The 18,897-nt window shown below is 44.4% G+C and overlaps 1 protein-coding gene across 2 annotated transcripts in view; it reads left to right on the forward strand.

The window, feature by feature from the left end:
* DHRS7B (dehydrogenase/reductase 7B) overlaps window positions 1–18,897 on the forward strand; it is a 62,898-nt gene that overhangs the window by 22,775 nt on the left and 21,226 nt on the right. Inside the window, exons 1-2 of one of the 2 annotated variants that reach the window (XM_029928564.1) lie at window positions 13,307–13,324; window positions 14,432–14,610. In XM_029928564.1, coding sequence (XP_029784424.1) covers window positions 14,457–14,610 — 154 coding nt within the window. In that variant the 5' untranslated portion in view covers window positions 13,307–13,324; window positions 14,432–14,456. Of the gene's footprint in view, window positions 1–13,306; window positions 13,325–14,431; window positions 14,611–18,897 lie in introns of those variants that run through there. The other variant, XM_029928563.1, reaches the window with a different exon arrangement.

Here is an 18,897-nt window from a genome sequence, read left to right on the forward strand (position 1 = left end):
GTGATAAAATACACATAGTAAAGATTACTATCTTTTTAAAATTATATTTTTAATCTCTACACCCAGTGTGGAGCTTGAACTCATAACCTTGAGATCAAGAGTTGCATGCCCCACAGATAGAACCAACCTGGCACCCCACAAAGTTTACCACCTAACCATTTTTAAGTGTACAACTCAGTGGTATTAAATACATTCCTAGCGTTGTTCCACCATCACTGTCATCCATCTCCAAAATTCTTTTTATCTTGCAAAACAGAAACTCTATACCCCAACATATAACTCCCATCCTTCCTGCTCCCACCCCAGCCCCTGGCAACAGATTTTGTCTCTAAGGACTTGACTGCTCTAAGTGTCTCATATAAGTGGAATCATAAAGTATTTGTCCTTTTGTGACTGGCTTATTTCATTTAGCATGATGTCTGCAAGGTTCATCCATGTTGTAACATATTGCAGAATTTCCTTCCTTTTTAAGGCTGAATAGTATTTCATATATATACTATATTTTGCTCATCTGTTCATTGGTTGATGGACACTTGGATTGCTTCCATGTTTTATCTATGGTGAATAATACTTCTATGAGCATGGGTGTATACTTATCTCTTTGGGACCCTGTTTCTGATTTTTTGGAGTATATATCCAGAGGTGGAATTGCTGGACCATATGGTAAATCTACGTTTAATTTTTTGAGAAACCTCTGTATATTTTCTCTGTGTGTCTACTGTTGTATATATCTACCGACCGCGCAAGGGTTTCTACCTTTCTACATCCTTCCAAACACTTGTCATTTTCTGCTTTTTTGGTAATAGTCACCCTTATGGATGTGAAGTAGTATGTCACAGTTTTCACTTGCATTTCACTAATGAGTAGTGATACTGAGCATCTTTTCATGCACTTACTAGACATTTGTATACCTCCTGTTGAGAAATGTCTTTTCAAGTCCTTTGCCTGTTTTTTGAATCAGCAGGTTAAGTTTTTTAGGTTTATTTATTTATTGCGGGGGAGGGGGGAGAGAGTGAGACAGAGAGAGAGAGAGAAAGAGAGAGAGAGAGAGAGAGAATCGATTTCAAGCAGGCTCCACGCTGTCCGTTTGGAGCCCAACACAAGGTATGAACCCATGAACCATGAGATCGTGGCCTGAGTTGAAATCAAGAGTCAGGAGCTTAACATAACAGGCGTACCTGTTTTGTTTTTAGTTTTATGAGTTCTCTATATAATCTGGGTATTGATCCCTTATTAGATAGATGGTTTGAAAATATTTTCTCCCATTCTGTAGATTGCCTTTTATTCTGTGGATGATGCCTTTTAATGCACAAAAGTTTTAAGTTTTCATGAAGTTTAATTTTTTTTAAATTTTTTTAAATTTTTGATACAGAGAGAGACAGAGCATGAGAGGGGGAGGGGCAGAGAGAGAAGGAGACACAGAACGGGAAGCAGGCTCCAGGCTCTGAGCTAGCTGTCAGCACAGAGCCCGACGCGGGGCTCGAACCCACGAACGTGAGATCTGACCTGAGCCGAAGTCAGAGGCTTAACCAACTGAGCCACCCAGGCACCCCTCATGAAGTTTAATTTGTCTAGTTTTTCTTTTGTTGCCTGTGTCTTTGGAGCCATATCCTAGAAATCACTGCCAAATCCTGTGTTGTGAAGCTTTTGCCCTATGTTTTCTTCAGATTTTATTGATTTAGGTCTTACATTTATGTTCTTGATCCATTTTGAGTTAACTTTTGTATAAGGTAAGGGCCCAACTTTGTTCGTTTGCATGTCAATATCAGTTTTCCCAGCACCATCTGTTAAAAAGACTGTCCTTTCCCCACTGAATGATGTTGGCGCCCTTGTCAGAAATCATTTGATGATATATGGAAGGGTTTATTTCTGGACTTGCTGTTGTATTCCACTGGTCTGTATGTCTGTCTTTAAGCCAAAACCACATTGTTTTGATTACTGTAGCCTTGTAGTAAGTTTTGAAATCAGGAAATATGAGTATTCCACCTTTGTTCTGTTTCAAGATTGTCTTGATTTGGACACATTTGAGTTTCCATATGAACTTTAGGATGGTTTTTTCTATTTTGGAAAAATGTCCCTAGGATTTTGTTAGGTATTGCATTGAACCTGTAGATCACTTTAGTTAGTATTGACATTTTAATAATATTAAGTATCCTACTCCCTGAATATGGGATATGTTTCCATTAATTTATATCTTATTTAATTTCTCTCAGCAGTATTTTGTAGTTTTCCTTTTATAAGTCTTTACTTCCATGGTTAAGTAAATACTTAAGTATTAGTTTTTTCAGCTATCTTGTAAATGGATTTGTTTTTGTAATTTTCTTCCCCAAATAGTAGTTGTTTGGGTATAGAAATACCAACTGATTTTTCTATGTTTACTTAATATCTTGCTACTTTATTGTATGTATTTATTCTTACACCTTTAATGTATAGTCTTTAGGGGTTCTTATGTATGAGATCATATCATTTACAAATGGAGATAATTTTACTTCTTCCTTTCCAATTTAGATGTCTTTTATTTCTTGCCTCATTCCAGTACTATGTTGAATAGAAGTGGTGAAGTGGGCATCCTTGCTTTGTTCTTGATCTTAGAGGAAGAGCTTTCAGTCTTTTACCATTGAGTATGTTGTTTACTGTGGGGTTTTCATATATAGTTTTTATTAATTTGAGGTAGTTTCCTTCTGTTCCTATTTTGTTGAGTGTATTTATCATGAAAGGGTGTTAAATTTTGTCAAGTGCTTTTTCTCCATCAATTGAGATGGTTTCATGGTTTTATTCCTCTACTTGATGTGGCATATTACATTGATCAGTTTTCATATGTTGAACCATTCTTGCATTTCAGGGACATCTCAGTCACAATGTATACTTACTAAAAATATGCTGCTGAGTTTGGTTTATTAATATTTTGTTGAGGATTTTTGTATCAATTTTCAGAAGGGATATTGGTCTGTAGGTTTTTTTCCTCTGTGTTTTGTTTTGGTTTTAGGTTTTTTTCTTGGTATCAGTATAATGCTCATCTCATTGAATGAGTTAGGAAGTGTTCTCTCCTCTACAATTTTTTGGAAAAGTTTAAGGACTGGTATTAGTTCTTTAAATGTTTGGTAGAATTCACAAGTGAAGCCAACTTTTCTTTGTTGACTTTTTTTTAATCACTGACTCAGTCTCTTTAGTAGTTACTGATCTATTCAGATTTTCTATTTCTTGGTAATTGAGTTTTCATAGTTTTGTGTTTCTATGAATAAATCCATTTCATCTAGTTTATACAGTTTGTTGATGTATCATGTTCATAGTACTCTCTTGTAATCCTTTTTTATTTCTGTAGAATTGATAGTAATGTCCTCATTTTCTTTTCTGATGTTAGTAATTTGAGTCTTTTTCTGGTCTCTTTTTTTTTTTAGTCTAGCTTGCTAAAGATTTGTCCATTTTGTTGACCTTTTCAAAGCACCAACTTTGGGTTTCATCGATTTCTCTATTTTCTATTCTGTTTCATGTATCTCTGCTCTAATCTGTATTATTTCCTTTCTTCTCCTAGCTTTGGCTTTAGTTTGTTCTTTTTCTAGTTTTTTTTAAATTGTGTAGTTAGGTCATTGAGACCTTTCTTGCTTTATACTGTATGTCTTTATAGCTATGAGTTTCCCCCTTAGCATCATTTTTGTAGTATACCATAAGTTTGGTGTATGTGTGTATGTGAGTATGTGTGTGTGTGTAAAATATGTTCATTTAATATAATAAATAGTTAATATATATAATATATATTTAAAAAACATACATATATGTATATTTTTAAAGTTTACTTATTTCTATTGAGAGAGAGAGTGCACGCACACATGAGCAGAGTAGGGGCAGAAAGAAAGGGAGAACGAGAATCCCAAGCAGGCTCCACGCTATCAGTGCAGAGCCTGATGCAGGGCTCACAAACCATGAGATCATTATCTGAGTGAAAATCAAGACTCAGACACTTAACCACATGAGCCACCCAGGTGCCCCTGGTATATTTTTGTTTTTATTTATCTCTGTTTTCTTTTATCTCTTGTTACTGATTTCCAACTTTATCCTGTTGTGGTTCATAGAAGATACTTTATATGATATCTATCTTTTAAATACTAAGACTAATTAGAGAGTTTGTGCCTAAAATATGTATATCCTGAAAATTGTCCCATGTGTACTTGAGAATAATATGCATGCTGTTGTTGTTAGGTAGAGTTTTATACATCCTTAGACCTAGTTGGTTTATTGTGTTAACTCCTTTATTTTCTTACTTATCTTTTGTCTAGTTGTTCTTTCCATTATTATGCGCAGGATATTAAAGTTTCCAACTACTATTGTATGACTGTTTTGCCTTCAATTTTGTCTGTTTTTACTTCGTATATTTAAAGTTCGTTTTGTCTGATATTTTGTCTGTAGTCACCCCTGCTCTCTCTATTTGCGTGGAGTATCTCTTTCCATCCTTTCACTTCCAACCTCTTTGTGTCTTTGGATCGCAAGTGAGTCTCTTGTAGGCAGCATGTAGTTGAATCATGTGTTTTTATTTATTCTGCCAAATTCTGTCCTTTTTAAAGTTTAATCCATTTACGTTTAAAGTAATTACATAAGGAAGGATTTACTTCGGCAGTTGGGCTATTTTCTGCTTTTCCCCCCTCATTTCCTGTATTACTGTCTTCTTTTAAATGTAGTTGATTTTTTTGTAGTGAAATATTTTGATTCTCTTTTCATTTCCTTTTGTGTATGTTCTATAGTTATTTTCTTTATGGTTGCCGTCAGGGTTATGTTTAACATCCTAATGTTGTAACACTGTAATTCGACTTTATACCAGTCTAACTTCAATAACAGTAAAAAATTCTCCTTTATAGCTCTGTCCTATCTCTTTTTTTTGTTGTTGTTGTTGTTGTTTTAATTTTTTTAATGTCTTATTTATTTTTGATACAGAGAGAGACAGAGCATGAGAGGGGGAGGGGCAGAGAGAGGAGGAGACACAAAAACGGAAGCAGGCTCCAGGCTCTGAGCCGTCAGCACAGAGCCTGATGCGGGGCTCAAACCCACGAATGTGAGATCTGACCTGAGCCGAAGTCGGAGGCTTAACTGACTGAGCCACCCAGGCGCCCCTGTCCTCATCTCTTTTGGTTGTTGATGTCGCAAAATTACATCTTTATACATTGTGTGTCCCAAAGGCTAAACTAATAATTTAAAATGCATTAGTCTACTGAATTATGTAGGAAACAAGATTTGGAGTTACAATAAGATTAGCTTTTAAACTAAAAACTTTTTTAAAAAATGTATCTTTTAAATCATGTAGAAAACAGAAAGTGGAGTTATAAACCATTGTAATAATTCCAGTTTTTATAGTTTTACATGTATATAACTTTATTGAAATATTTATTTCTCCATATGACTTTGAAGTACTGTGTAGGGTCTTTTTATTTCACGTTGAAGGACTTCCATGAACATTTCTTGCAGAGCAGATGTGCTGATAAAGTATCTCAGCTTTTGTTTATCTGGGAATATCTTAATTTTCCCCTCACTTTTAAAAGACAGTTTTGCCAGATATAAGATTCTTGGTTGACAATTTTTTCTTTTAGCACTTTGAATATAATGCCCGCTTCCTTGTATTTGCTAGAGTTTGTGATGAGAAATCTGTTGATCATCTTATTGAGAATCTCTTGTATTTGACAAGTCTGTCTTTGCCTTTAAGAAAGTTTGATTATGATATGTCTTGGTATGGTTCTCTTTGAGTTCACATTACCTGGAGTTCATTGAGTTTTTTGGGTGTTTATATTAATGTCTTTCAGCAAAGTTGGGAAGTTTTCAGCCACCATTTCTTCAAGTATTCTCTCTGCCCCTTTCTTCTGTTTTTGAAGCTTCTACAATATGTATGTTGGTTGGCTTGATATGTCTCGTGGTTCCCTTATAACTCTTCACTTCTTTTTTTTTTTAATGTTTTATTTATTTTTGTGAGAGAGAGAAACAGTGTGAGCAGGGGAGGGTCGGAGAGAGAAGGAGACATAGAATCCAAAGACAGGCAACAGGCTCTGAGCTGTCAGCACAGAGCCCAACGCAGGGCTTGAACCCACGAACCAGAAGATCATGACCTGAGCCAAAGCTGGACGCTCAACCAACTGAGCCACCCAGTCGCCCCTATAACTCTTCACTTTTAGTCAATCTTTATTCTCCTGTTTCTTTGATTTAGTACTTTCCCATTGTCCTGTCTTCAAATTTGCTGATTCTTCAGCCTGCTCAAATTTTCCTTTGAATCGCTCTAGTGAATTTTTCATTTCAGTTATTGCTCTTTTCATTTACAGTGTTTCCTTTTGCTTTCTTTTCCTGTCTCATTATTGATATTTCAATTCTTTTCAGACATTATTTTCTTGACTTTCTCTACATCTTTCTTTGTTTTTTGAGCATCTTTAGACAGTTGTTTTAAATGTCTTTATAAGGTAAATCTATCTTTAGGTCTTTTGCAGGGACCGTTTCTATTATTTTTTTCCCTTTGAATAGGCCATGGTTTCCTATTTCTTTGTATGCCATTTGACTTTTTTGTTGAGAAGTGGACATTTGAATCTAATAATGTGGTAACTCTGGAATCAGATTTTCTCTACCCTAGTGTTTCCTCTTTTTGTTAGTTAATTAATTTACTTATTTTTATGGCCTGTGTCTATGCCAAAGATAAGCCTGATAAATAAATTTAAGGTCTTCTCAGGTCTTTCCTGTAACTGGGTTTCTAAGAGCCTAGTTTTCCAAAAGCCTACTTTCCTTGGAAATGCTTGGTAACTTTCTGATTTTACCCATACATTCACTTGCTTTTGAATGTCCTACTCTTTAATTACTGGCTCCCAGAAGGAGAAAAAGAGGAAGGCGAAGGGAGGATATCATGCTGCCGGCCCTTTAAATAGCTGGCAGTTACCTCATCCCGAGGTGGAGATGCTTGCTCCAGTGGAGGGAGGTGCAACCACAGTGGCTGCCCAACTGTGTCTGCACCTCTGTGACCAGAAGCAGCAGTCAGCAGTCAGGCACAAATCCGTAATATTTAGAGCAGAGGGTCTCTTTCACCCATCTTCATTCCAGCAGGCTGTGTACAAGTTGCTCCACGATCTAGGGCACATGCCCCTGAACTGCTACTGTGTTTACATCTGAAATTGACTGAAATTAATTACAACTTACCAGCCAAGCCTTCTCAGGGAATTTGTAAGCGTTCAATGGATTCTAGAGTTCTAAAATACATAGTTATACCAAACATTCTGCCAGGGCAATTATTGAGTAGGTTGGGAGACAGATTCCTGGTGCTTCTTACTCCACCACTGTCCTAGAATCCTTCTCTTTTTAACATTTTATTTTATTTTTGAGAGAGAGCGCAGGGAAAGGGCAGAGAGAGGGAGGGAGACAGGATCTGAAGCAGGCTCTCTGCATTGAGAGCAGAGAGCCCAATGCCGGGCTCAGGCTCGAGAACTGTGAGGTCATGACTTGAGCCAAAGCCGGATACTTAAGCCCCCCAGCTGCCTTGTCCTCAAATCCTTCTAATGTACATTTTACTTGCTCATCCTTTTATTGTTTGTCTTTCCTATTAATATGTCATCTCCATGAGGACAATGATTCACTTTGTGTATGTTCACTGTAGCACAGAGCCTGGAAAAATTGACACACAGTAGATGCTTGGTAAATGTTTGTGGAATGAATCTATACTATAGCAGATATAGTGGGTAATTGTGCTCAAGTTTGAATACAAACATTGTGAGGTGCTGTGTTTTCTCCTTATTTCTGAAGCTGATGCCCAGGTCCAGTTCCGGTTACATATTATGGTTTGAGCCCCACCAGCTCCTTTTAAACACACTGGGCACCTTGTTTACATGGGCACTTTGTCTGTCATATTCATATTGTTGTATGTAATTTTTTTAAGGTGATAATCTAAAACTCAGGAGTCACAAACTAGCAGCTGCCCTGGGCCAGCTTGTGTGTTGTGTGGCCAGCACAGTGGTTCAAATTGTTTTGACTTTGAATTAAAACTTCAGGCGCGGCTTGTCTTTTAGACAGGCCGCCACTATGTGGTTTTACAGTGATTGTTTCTTTCATGATCACAGTTCTAATCGCTTAATTTTTGTGTTTCTTTATTTATGGTCAGCCTCCCCATGTAGGCTGTGAGCTCCATGAGGTCAGACACCATGTCCACCTCATTCATCGCCTTACACCCCCATCCTAGCTGAGTCTGGTACTGGATGGCCCTTGATATCTGAGGTGTCAATATGAAGTAATCCGTTTGGTCTCTTTACCGAACATACTTAAACATGAGTAGCCCTTGAAGCCGCCAGCTTGGCTGCCATTGCCCGGTTTCTTTTGCAGATCCCCTCTAGGTACTTCCTTTCTTCAGTGAATTTAGGGGTCAGCACCATGTGTGTTCAGAACATTAGCATGAACAAGATGCTCCCTGCATCTCCTCATTGGACTAACCGTCCCCATTTTGAAATTACGATACACGTTTGCAGATCATAAGTTTGCCCATGTCATACAGCAAGGACACCACCTGGTGGACTCGAACCCAGCTCCCCAAGTGCCAGCCTGGTACCTTTTCTGCTTCATCCCCACAGTGAGTGTGCTGTCTGGCTTCCTTCAGCTCCTCTTGTGTGTTTTCTAGGAAAGAAGGTGAAATCACTCCTACATCTTCAAGTAATACTTAAGTCATCTTACAAAGCACAATAGACACTGAAATTGTTTTGTTTTGGTTTGGTGGTTTTCGTGGCAAGGTCCTAAGTAGGCATCATAAGTGCTGTTTTTAAAAGTAGAACTAAGACTTTAGTTTATAGTAAACAGGCCTGTCCTTGTGGGGGTGCTGTGCCCTGCAGGGTCGGCAGCTGTGCTCGGTTCCTCTCCTCCCGCCCTCCCCGGCCAGGGCTGCTGTGCCGCGAGCGCTCAGTCTCACTGGGGAGCAGGGCTTGCTCCAGTGTGGTTGCTGTCCCGGGAGTGGACGCTCAGGAGCCCGGTCCGACAGAGTCTCGGGCCTTCCGTTTGGTTTTATCTTTACTAATGCCAGCCGGCACTCCTTTAAAGTGGGGGCCCTGAGGCTGGCATCCCAAAATACACCCTCCAAGTCACTTGTCAGTGGCCTGTTCCGGCACTCCAGAGAGGGCTTGCTGACCTGAAGTTGTCCTCTGGCCTGTACTCCAAGTCACTCTGTCCCACGCCAAAAGACCAGAGAAGACACTGGCACAAGGACGTGCCACTGGCAGAGTAGCAGTCATCTGAGGTAGGACATTGTTCTTTCTTTCCAGTTGAAGACAGCCTTTGCTGCTGCTGCTCATACGCTTGAGACCAAAAGAGAGCAGCTTTCTCTGCTTTTACTTTCTGAAAATAGATATGTATTTTTGGATATGGGTCATAAGCTTGACCCGTAGCTTGTGTCACCTTTGGTAGACTGGCTGTTTCGAGCTGATTGTTGGTTATGAAATGTAAGAGTGGGTGTAGGTGTGTGGGAACGGGATCCTAACTGCTTTTGGTGACACCAAGCCACTCCTTACCGCATGATTTCAGTGTCCTGCCTTCCAGTTGGAACTCCTCTCTGCCCTTTAGCCCGATTTTCTTGTGCATAACATGGCAAATTATTCCATGACTAATCCTCCTTTCAGACCTGAAATCATTTTTATTCTTTAACTGCGAAGGGCTTTTGAATACCCTCTTTTAATTTTCAGATGTGGCTGTTAATGGTTTAATTTCTATGTGTGGTTCTGAGTAGATTCCAACAACTTGTTTTTATTGATGGTTCAAATTTATTTTTTATAATTGCTCAAGAGAAGAAAGGAATCTTAGGAACAGATTCCATCTGTGAAATGCAATGTAGAATTTTAGCTAAGGGTGAGGAATAGAATAACATTAAAGTGACATTTCTGCTCAGAGTTGATTTCTTGGAGATCGTCTTGTTTCTAGTTTGAGGTTGCAAAAGGAATGTCTCAGTAGAATAAGGGACAGTTGAATTTCAAAGTCACAGTGAGAACCCATGAACTTTCCAGCTGCCCAGGCCCAAGTAACACTCACCAAAGAGGGACTTTTCTACCTTTATCCTCTTTTAACTTAGGTCCAGAGGTCCATAGTCTGTGGATATGAAAATATAAGTGCACAAGCTTAGTGCGGAAAGGCCTCTAACTTCTACACGCCAGTTGATGTGGCTTATTACTGTGAGGTCATGCTTCAGGTCACTTCCTTGTCAATGAAGAGAGTAGATACGACTGTGAGTGTGTACATTTCTATCAGGCAGTGCACTCGCACATCCAGACCACGTGTGATCTGTGGGTCCTATTCGAGGGAGGCTATCTCGCCTTTGTCCTTTTCTGACCTCACTCTCTCTTTGTGACTTGTCCTACTTTCTGCTCTGGCTCACAGCGATGCTGGGCTATCCCTTCTATCTATGAGCTGATCTCTAAATGCTAGAAATCATGAGCTAGATTTTTTTCCCCGCTCTTTTTTTATGGTCAGCCCTGCCTTCCCAGTTCTATTTGAAACTAGGAGTTGAGCATTTTGCATAAAGTGCAAAACTTGGAAACATATTAAAATCCTTCTTAAATGCCATTTTCAAAGAAAACAGATCCTCTTTGACCTTATTTTACATAAGAGATTTATTTCCTAATCTGGAAATGTGGCCAGGCAGGACACAATTCCTTTCTTCTCTATTTAAGCTGTCTCTTTGCTTGGAGAATGCCCCCGGACACCAGAGCAAGGCAGTAGGGCTGAGTTGTCTCCATGTCTTGGTCTTTTGAACATCTTGACTCCTGAGGGTGAGACAAGGAGGAGCTGGCCCACCTGATGCACAGAGACGCGAGAGGCATTGTGGCCCACAGGCCCCTCAGTGGCCCACAGGCCTGCATGCAGGCCGTGCAGGCCGCATGCACTACAGAGTGGAATACAAGGGGGAAGGTCTTTCAGAACTTGAGAAGCTCCCAGAAAGTTGGAATTGTCAGTATGACCTCCTTCACGTGGTCAGGAAGGTGACCTGAATACCTACCCTGAAACTGAACGTGATGCTCTCAAATAAATGGCTTGCTCTGGAATGTCTTTTCCCACCATCATCTTCCTGAGTTAGCTGGGCACAACCGGTGCTGAGTTCTGATCTATTTTGCATTCTGACTCTGTAATGACTTGCCAGACTGAATGCAGATGTGCGCTCTCCCCACAGAAAGCCGGCCCGTGGGCCGAGGATGGACCCCATTAACGTGGTGCCATACTTGCCTCAGGCAAAGTGGTCCCCAGGGCCCGGAGACCATGGCTGGCATGCGATGTTGTGTCAGGTGCTCAAGAAATCCCAGAAGTATACGAGACGGTGTGTAGTTTTCTCTCTTTTCTTCGTGTCCTAGTTTGCTGGCTTGGGTTTTAAATAGGTGCATGAAAATGCAGTTTGTTGGGAGCGTCATGGTCCTCACGGCGGGAATCTTGCTTGGTGGGTTTGTTTTCACCCTGCTCCTCCCCAGGCATGAGAAAAGGGTGGCGGGGACAGTTTGACACTTGTCTGCTCTCTCCTTGCTGTGTTGGCCATGATAACTGTTGTCGCAGACACGTTTTCTGATATAAACCTTGGCTTTGGGATCCTGACTTCTGACAGAGTTGGGTGTCTTTTTTCCTATTTGTTAATGTAATTAAACCAAAGGGTTTATGAAAATCTGAAAGTTAAACTCCAGTGAGCTCTGCGTTTAATGAATTTCCTTCATTTGGAAGTAACCAGTTTTCATAAACCAGGGACTCTTCCAGATAACCTTGGGACTCCGACTTCTATGAAATGAATTCCTGGGTCAGGAGCTTTTAGTGAGTTGAGCATGATGCTGATGGCAACTACATTTACTGGGCGCTCACCCATTTCTAGAGACTGTGCACACATGTCCATATATTAATTTGTCTGACCTCATAACAGACCTGTGAGGTGGGCACCCACATACCCTCATCTGCGAGATGAGGGCCAGTGTGGTGAGGTCCCATACCCAGGCTGGTAAGTACGTGGTGAGCCAAGATGTGAACCCGGACAGGCTGCTCGCGGGTTCATCCCTATAACCCTTGCATTGGCATCACTTTGCCGTAGTTAGCGTTTTTCATGTGATCTCTGCAACCTCTGAATTTGGGGGGCAAGAGGCCCCCTATAACCTTTAGTGGAGTTCTGGCTCAGCCCCAGGTTGAAGGTCTGAAACGAGCAGGCTTCTCGAGACTCTGGTCTCCAGGGGCCGGTGGAGGAGAATGCAGAGCTGTTTCCACCCAGCTGACCTAATGGAGCCCTGGGCCCCCACCCACAGGCTGAGGCCTGTTGTCCCTTCATGAGTCCCTTCTTTACCTGCCTGATCACCCTGGGCAGTGATCTATGTAATTCTGGGCCAAGCAGTGTGGTCTACCTTGGGACCTACCTGGTATAAGGATCTGGGATTACAGTGAGATCAAGCTCTACCTAGACAGCCATCCTAGTGGGTTGAAAGCTCTCTACCCCCAAATTTATCACATGAAAGTTCTGAGCTATAATTACCTTGGAGTCTCCCTGTGTTTTCTAATTGCTCTAGTTTTCTGGTGAAGCTACACTAACAAGTTGGCAGTCATTCCTGCCCCCTGAGAATTCATCCCTCCCACCCCGGGAAGCACTCCTATAGGCTCGGTCTTCAGGGGTGGGTCCTGTGAAGATCCCCAGACAGTACCCACTGACCCGTGAAACTGCAGAGGTATTGGCACCTGCTCTAAATACCTGCTTCTGAGTACTTCCCAGATGCTAGACCTTTGTCCTCGCATTTCCCCTGGGGCTCGGCCTGGCCTGTGGGCTCTAACACCTGGCCCCAGCTTCTAGTTGAGGGCAGGGATGGTGCCAGTAGTACCCGGGAAGAGAGCTGGGCACTTTAGAAGCCACTTTAATTGCCAGTTCATCCAAGTATGGGCTGGCTTGGCACAGTGTAGGGTGAGAGGGAAATGTAACCACTTAGCAGACAGTAGTTGGGGATTTTTCAGAAGTAGATTAAATGGAAGTTGATGGGAAACAGTTGTTTTTACAGATGCTTGTCTAAGAATGTTAATTTTTTATGGTGACCAAGAAGTTGGATATATTTGGGAACACAGATGAAAAAATAAACTAAATACTGAACTAGTTGAGTTGACAGTTCAAATCTGAGTAGAACACTTTTGCAGTTGAGCAGTTTAACTTCCATCCGGACAGCTCACCCCGATTCTAAGGTTCAGGGTCAAAGCCAGCTCAGCATATAAGTGGATCTGTGTTGGGGTTCAGCAGGTTCCAGGCTTCATGGTGTCCACAGGGGTGATGTTGTTTTGGGAATGGAAGCAGAAATTTTTTTTTTAATATATGGAGTTGAGGACATGGGACATTCAGCAGGTGAGTGGGAGTTTTTATGGAGTTGCTCCTAATCTGACGAATAATTGAAAGCTTTAGGCTGGTTCGCAGGAGCTCTGCTCTTGGTTTCCAGCGTCCTCCTTCCTGGACAGAATTACTATGCTGCTAATATCTCGGTCCTGGAGGTGGACTGTGGGTAATAGAATCAGCCCAAATGTCAAAGGGCCTACAGGGCATTTCTCTCAAAGTGACACATACTGTTGCTCCTCACTAGCTCATTCTCGGCCTTCCTGTAATCCTTTGTTCTCCTTCTCTCTTAGCTTACTGTGGGCATAGGGGCATGGGTGAGTGACAAGGGAGTGGGGAAGCTTGGGGGAGCAAGGAAATTTGGAGCAGTTGTGGAAGGAGTGGCTGTGTTTCCTAAGAACTGACCACTGTTGCACAGATACTCCTATTGGCTCCTGATTTCATCTAGCTGACTGTGGCTTACCTGCACACGCTCAGTGAGAACATGGCACAGTGCCCACTTCACAGCCTCAGTCTGTGCCTACCCTTGGCAAAGGGCGGCTCCCCTCTGTGCTGAATTCCCTTTGGGTGTCAGGCCTGTGCCCAGGAAAGTGTTCGTGGGCCATCGCAGAGCCATCCAGGGGACACCCCACCCAGAAACATCCGTCTGCTTAGGGAGAAGTATATGGATTGGTATGGTTTTCTCTTTTTAAAAAATGTTTCTAGTTTCACAAATAGGGGTTGGAAATGATAACGGGTATACCTGAGTTCCCTTAAATAGGCTTCTGAAGGAGAACCAGGTGAGTGTCGACGGGCCAGAGCCTCCTGTAACACTCATGAGTAACTGAGCCCTGTGCTGAGTGACTCCCTCGCTTGTTCTGGGGCTGCTGTGTGCCTCTGAGAGGCATCGAGAGGTCTGTGGCTTTGCTGTGTGCTCATGTCAGTCAAAGCGAGAGAAAGCAGGTTCCATGATGCTGAGCGGTTGGCACAGAGCACAGGGCTGAGAAAGGTATTTGTTGGGCTCAGAGCTAAAGTCTGCCCAAGAGAGATCTGGGCTCTCTATCAGTCTAGGGGGAGGAGGGCTGGCAAGTCCCTTGAGTTTTCATATTTTGTCACAAAGTTTTTGGGTTTGGATTCTTTCAGGAAGAGTCTGCTGAAGGTGAGGGTCATGGACTTTATTACCTCTACGGCCATCCTGCCCCTGCTCTTTGGCTGTGTGGGGATCTTCAGCCTCTTCAAGTTGCTGCAGCGGGTGCGAATGAAGGCCTACCTCCGGAACGCTGTGGTGGTCATCACAGGCGCTACCTCAGGCCTGGGGCGAGGTGGGTCCTGGGGGCAGGGAGCGGGGCCCAGACACGAGGAACAGCTCTGCTGCACAGGTGCAGACAAGCAACGCAGGCTAGGTGACTGGGGAACAAGAGTATGTCGCTGTCTCTAGTCCACTTGGAAGAAGCAAGAGTTTAAGTGCAGTGAGAAATGGTCCCTGACTTTCAGCATCAGTGTCGGGAGGCAGAAGCCATGGGGAAGACCATGGCAGACTGGAGACGACACGTCTCGTCCAAGGGGCAGCCTTACTCAGCTCCAGCTGTCTGTGGAAATAGAGGATTTTATGTGGAGGCTCCTGATTGTCAAATATGACAACTAATCAAAAAATATTTTTATCTCTGTGAGGGCCAAAACAAAAGTGCCTTTTCCTGGACTTAGCCGGCATCCCTAGTTCGTGGCCGTGGTGTCCCCTTCTCCTCACCTTCCCCTCACTGGGACTGGCCTCGGCAGCACTGGAAACAGAATAAATGGTGCCTCAGCTGTGCCTCACCTAGGTTCTCCAATTTTGCTCCAGCTAATTTGGTGAACATGGGGAGCCTCTTGGCCCCAGGGACCATATGCTGGGACCCAGGCCTAGACCACCCCCTGCCCACAGATGGGTCAGTAGAGCTGCCGTCATTTCCCTTGCACGCATGTACACTGACTCTGGCAGAGGACCAAAGGCAAATGCAGGCGTGTCACATGGGGCTTCCTCCGTGTCCGCATCGGCACATGTCGCACACCACACCAGTGCGTCACCACACTGGCGCTCCGTTCCGTGGAAGGAGGCTGGGAGACACCCGGAGTCGTCGTAACCCCGTCCCTGCTCCACCTGTCCGTCGGTATCATAGCACAGCCAGCACTGGTGGGACATCTCCCATTTGTGAGGCTCTGCGCCAGTGCTGGGCCCCTTCTCTCAGGCAGCTCACAGTCTGATGGAGAGGGGCAACGACTTACCTCAGTGTACTGACATTTCAGTCATGGGTGCTCCCATTGAGGCCCGGCAGGGGGATGCGCTGGGTTGTGCTTTATCTCCCTGAATCCTCACGGCTAAGATTCACAGAGACTTGCCCAAGGACTTCTAGATTCAAGCCCATGTCTGACTCCAGGACTCAGTCTTGTCTCACCTGGGGGGGTGGGGGGATGGCCAGGGAAAGGAAAGCATGGGTCAGCAGGGAGAACATTGCAGAGAGGCCCATGGCAGGGGGCAGCATGGTGGTGCGGGGGCGGGAAGCACTTGGGGGTGGCAGGAACATAAAGGAGCAGACGGGGCCTTGTCTACAGGGTACGTGGCTTGCAGGCAGCCAGGGGGAGCCTGGGAAAGCTTCAGGTGGACTCATTTGCATGCCGCTGTGATGTTTTAGATGGGGTCTCTGGGGGTGAACCCTGGGCCTGTCATTAGATACCGAGACCTGCATGGGGACAGCTGCCTCCAGGCCTTTTGCCACAGTCAGTCCTCTGACCTTACTCAGCTACTATGTACAGGGTCGTCAGCAACCACTTCTCTTGATCTCAGAGAGAAGCGTTTTTGTTTTTTTTTTTTTAAGTCCTTGAACAGTATTTGAAAGCCGACTGGGATGGGAGGGGACTTGCAGGTGCTCTGATATGGGAATGTTGGAGGACACTGTCCTCTTCATCATTCTGCGTTTCCTCTTCTGGAAACGAAGCCTGGGAAGGGAATAGAAAAGATAATTGAAAGAAAAACGAAACCTGTGTGTGTGTGTGTGTGTGTGTGTGTGTGTGTGTGTGTGTGTGTGTGTGTGCGCGTCTCCTATATTAAGTCAGCCTTTTCCCAAATCCCTCTGCATCTGTTCTGCCCCATGCAGTACCTTCGTGACGAGAGTCCATGGGTCTCTCCTCCCTCCAGTCAGGCAGAATGGGAGCAGATTCGAACCAGCCGTCCCGAGTGCAGACCCCACTGGTGGTGACGCCCAAGGAGGCGTTACTGCCGGGCTCTCGGAGGAGGAAGAGTTGCCCATGGTGGCCCTGCTCTGCCTGTGTGTCAGCTGCTCTGAAAGTCTGGATTATGTGATAAACCATCAGATAGCTTTCTGTATTTCTCCTATTTTGTCTCCTATTTTGTATATTTAAGATACATGACCTTAACCTTGTAAAACAGTAAGACCATTGACTAAAGGAACAGAATGTTCTGGATACCCACTTTAGCCAGCCTAAGCCCTGTGGTTGTGAATAACTATCTTGATTTAAGAGGCCAGGAGTGCCCGCAGCAGTGGGGCCTCATCTGGCAGCCCTAGCTAGATAAACGGTACTTTGGGACTGTTTTCCTTTTTCCCTTGACCCTCCTGCCTTCCTTGTCAGCTTTTTCAAGAAATGAAAATGGAATCCTTGCAATCTGTTGTTTTCATTTCTGTCACTCCCTACACAGACTTTCATTTCCTCCCTTTTTGGCTTTGCTGGGAAGCACAGCTTAAGCAGAATGTACGTGACTGTTTTCCAGAAGCTGTTTCTGTGCTGGTCTTCCTCTCCCCACCTTTGGTTCTGCGTGTCTGCACCCTGGGGTGGCACCTCACAGCACGTGTGTTGTGTCAGTCATGTCAGGATGAAGTGGGGTGAGGAGGCCAGCCATGCCTGAGACTCCTCATTGTTGGGAATGGTTTTGTAAACCAGATGAGCAGATCTAGCCTCAGGAATGCTGCCGCCTGGCTTTGAGGGCAGCCGCCGCCCCCACCCCTATGAGGCGTTTCCTGCTCTGCTGAGGAAGCACGGCAGGGCGGGCTGGGCAGGGGCCATGACCCTGCCCAGACCATCTGGGGACAAGCAGAGCGGGGGCTGCAGCTCTGTCTGGGTTTGTGCCCTTTGTCAGGATGAGCCAGTGAACACACCCACCAGATCTTCAAAGAAGGTGATAGAGCTCCCCTGAAAATATCTTGGTTTGGTCCACTTAGCACCTCCTTCCAGAAAAGTCCACCTGGAGACATACCAGGAGGTGCTGGTCTGGGGATTGTATGTGAAAGCTGTAAGAGTAGGAGGAGCTGCAGGGTGAAAAGAGAGGGCTTTGCACGTGACAATCCAGAACTTTCTCTCCACTTTCCTAAAGGATGCTGGAGTTTCTTCTCCCTTGCTGTTTTGAACCCTTGCAGCTTTTGACACTTTTGGGGGGGAAGGGCTATCAGACTGGTACAGGGCTATCAGGTTCTGGACCCTACAACCTCCTCCCATCCCAACCAGGAATTGACAGACTTGATCTCTCAACCACTTGCTGCATGGCTCCCAACGCAGGCCTGTCCTTTGGAGCCGGGGTGCTAGACACCACACGCCTGCCTGAGCCTCTGAGACTCCATCCAGGAAGCAGCGGGTGACTCCGTGGCTACCTGGTCAGCTGGGGCGGTGGGGTCTGCAGTCCTGCCCGTGGGCATTTGAGGGAGACTAGCCCTCGGGCGGGAACAGGCAGTGCCTCTTCGAAGCCTCACCTTTCAGTTTTCCCCAAGAGTCAGTTTTTAGAACATTTTTAAAAGGCAGTTTAGGGACACCTGGGTGGCTCAGTTAGTTGAGTGTCCAACTCTTGACTCAGGTCATGGTCCCAGGTTTGTAGGATCTAGCCCCATGTCAGGGTCTGTGATGAGCATGGAGCCTTCTTAAGATTCTCTCCTTCTCCATCTGCCACTCCTCTGCTTGTGTGCTCTCTCTCTTTCTCTAAAATATAAATAAATAAACAAACAAACAAATAGGCAGCTTAGAAATATGAAAACAATGAATACTTCTATGGTACTTTTTCTAGAGTGCTTTTTCTGTACTGTACTGTATCTATTTTAACTCGTTCAGTCCCAGGGCTGTTTCTGTCTACTAGAGAAGAGGCAAGTGAGAAACACAGAGGTTTTAACTTACCCAAGATCACAGAGGCGGAAAGTGTCAGAAGTTGGTGTTGGATGTAGGAAGTCTAGCTCAAGTCCATTATCGTGACCGCTGGGCTGTACTACTTTTCATAAGCTGTTCGTTTTCAGGGCACTGGACATTCAGTTAGGCCATGTGTGGCCACAGAGCAAGCAAGGAGCAAGAGGCCCTCACCCTCGGCTTCCTCCCTCTCACCCACATGCTAGGCCTGGTTCTGGAAGTCTCCCCTCCCTACCCTTCCCCCTGCGCCTCAGGGAACTTACCTGTGACCCTTGCTGGGCTAGTCGTAGAGATGCCACCCCACCGCAGCTATCCACAGCCCCTGCCTGGGGTCATGGCCCAGAGCTGGCCTCAGTCAGAGGCCCCTCTCCCACGCAGCTGGGGAGCGGGCTGATGAAGGGTAGCCCCCGCAGGAGATGAAGTGGAGAGAAGCCCCGCCAGCACTTTGTTCC

Source organism: Suricata suricatta, chromosome 17, assembly GCF_006229205.1.
Source record: "Suricata suricatta isolate VVHF042 chromosome 17, meerkat_22Aug2017_6uvM2_HiC, whole genome shotgun sequence".
Classification (NCBI taxonomy): Eukaryota; Metazoa; Chordata; class Mammalia; order Carnivora; family Herpestidae; genus Suricata; species Suricata suricatta.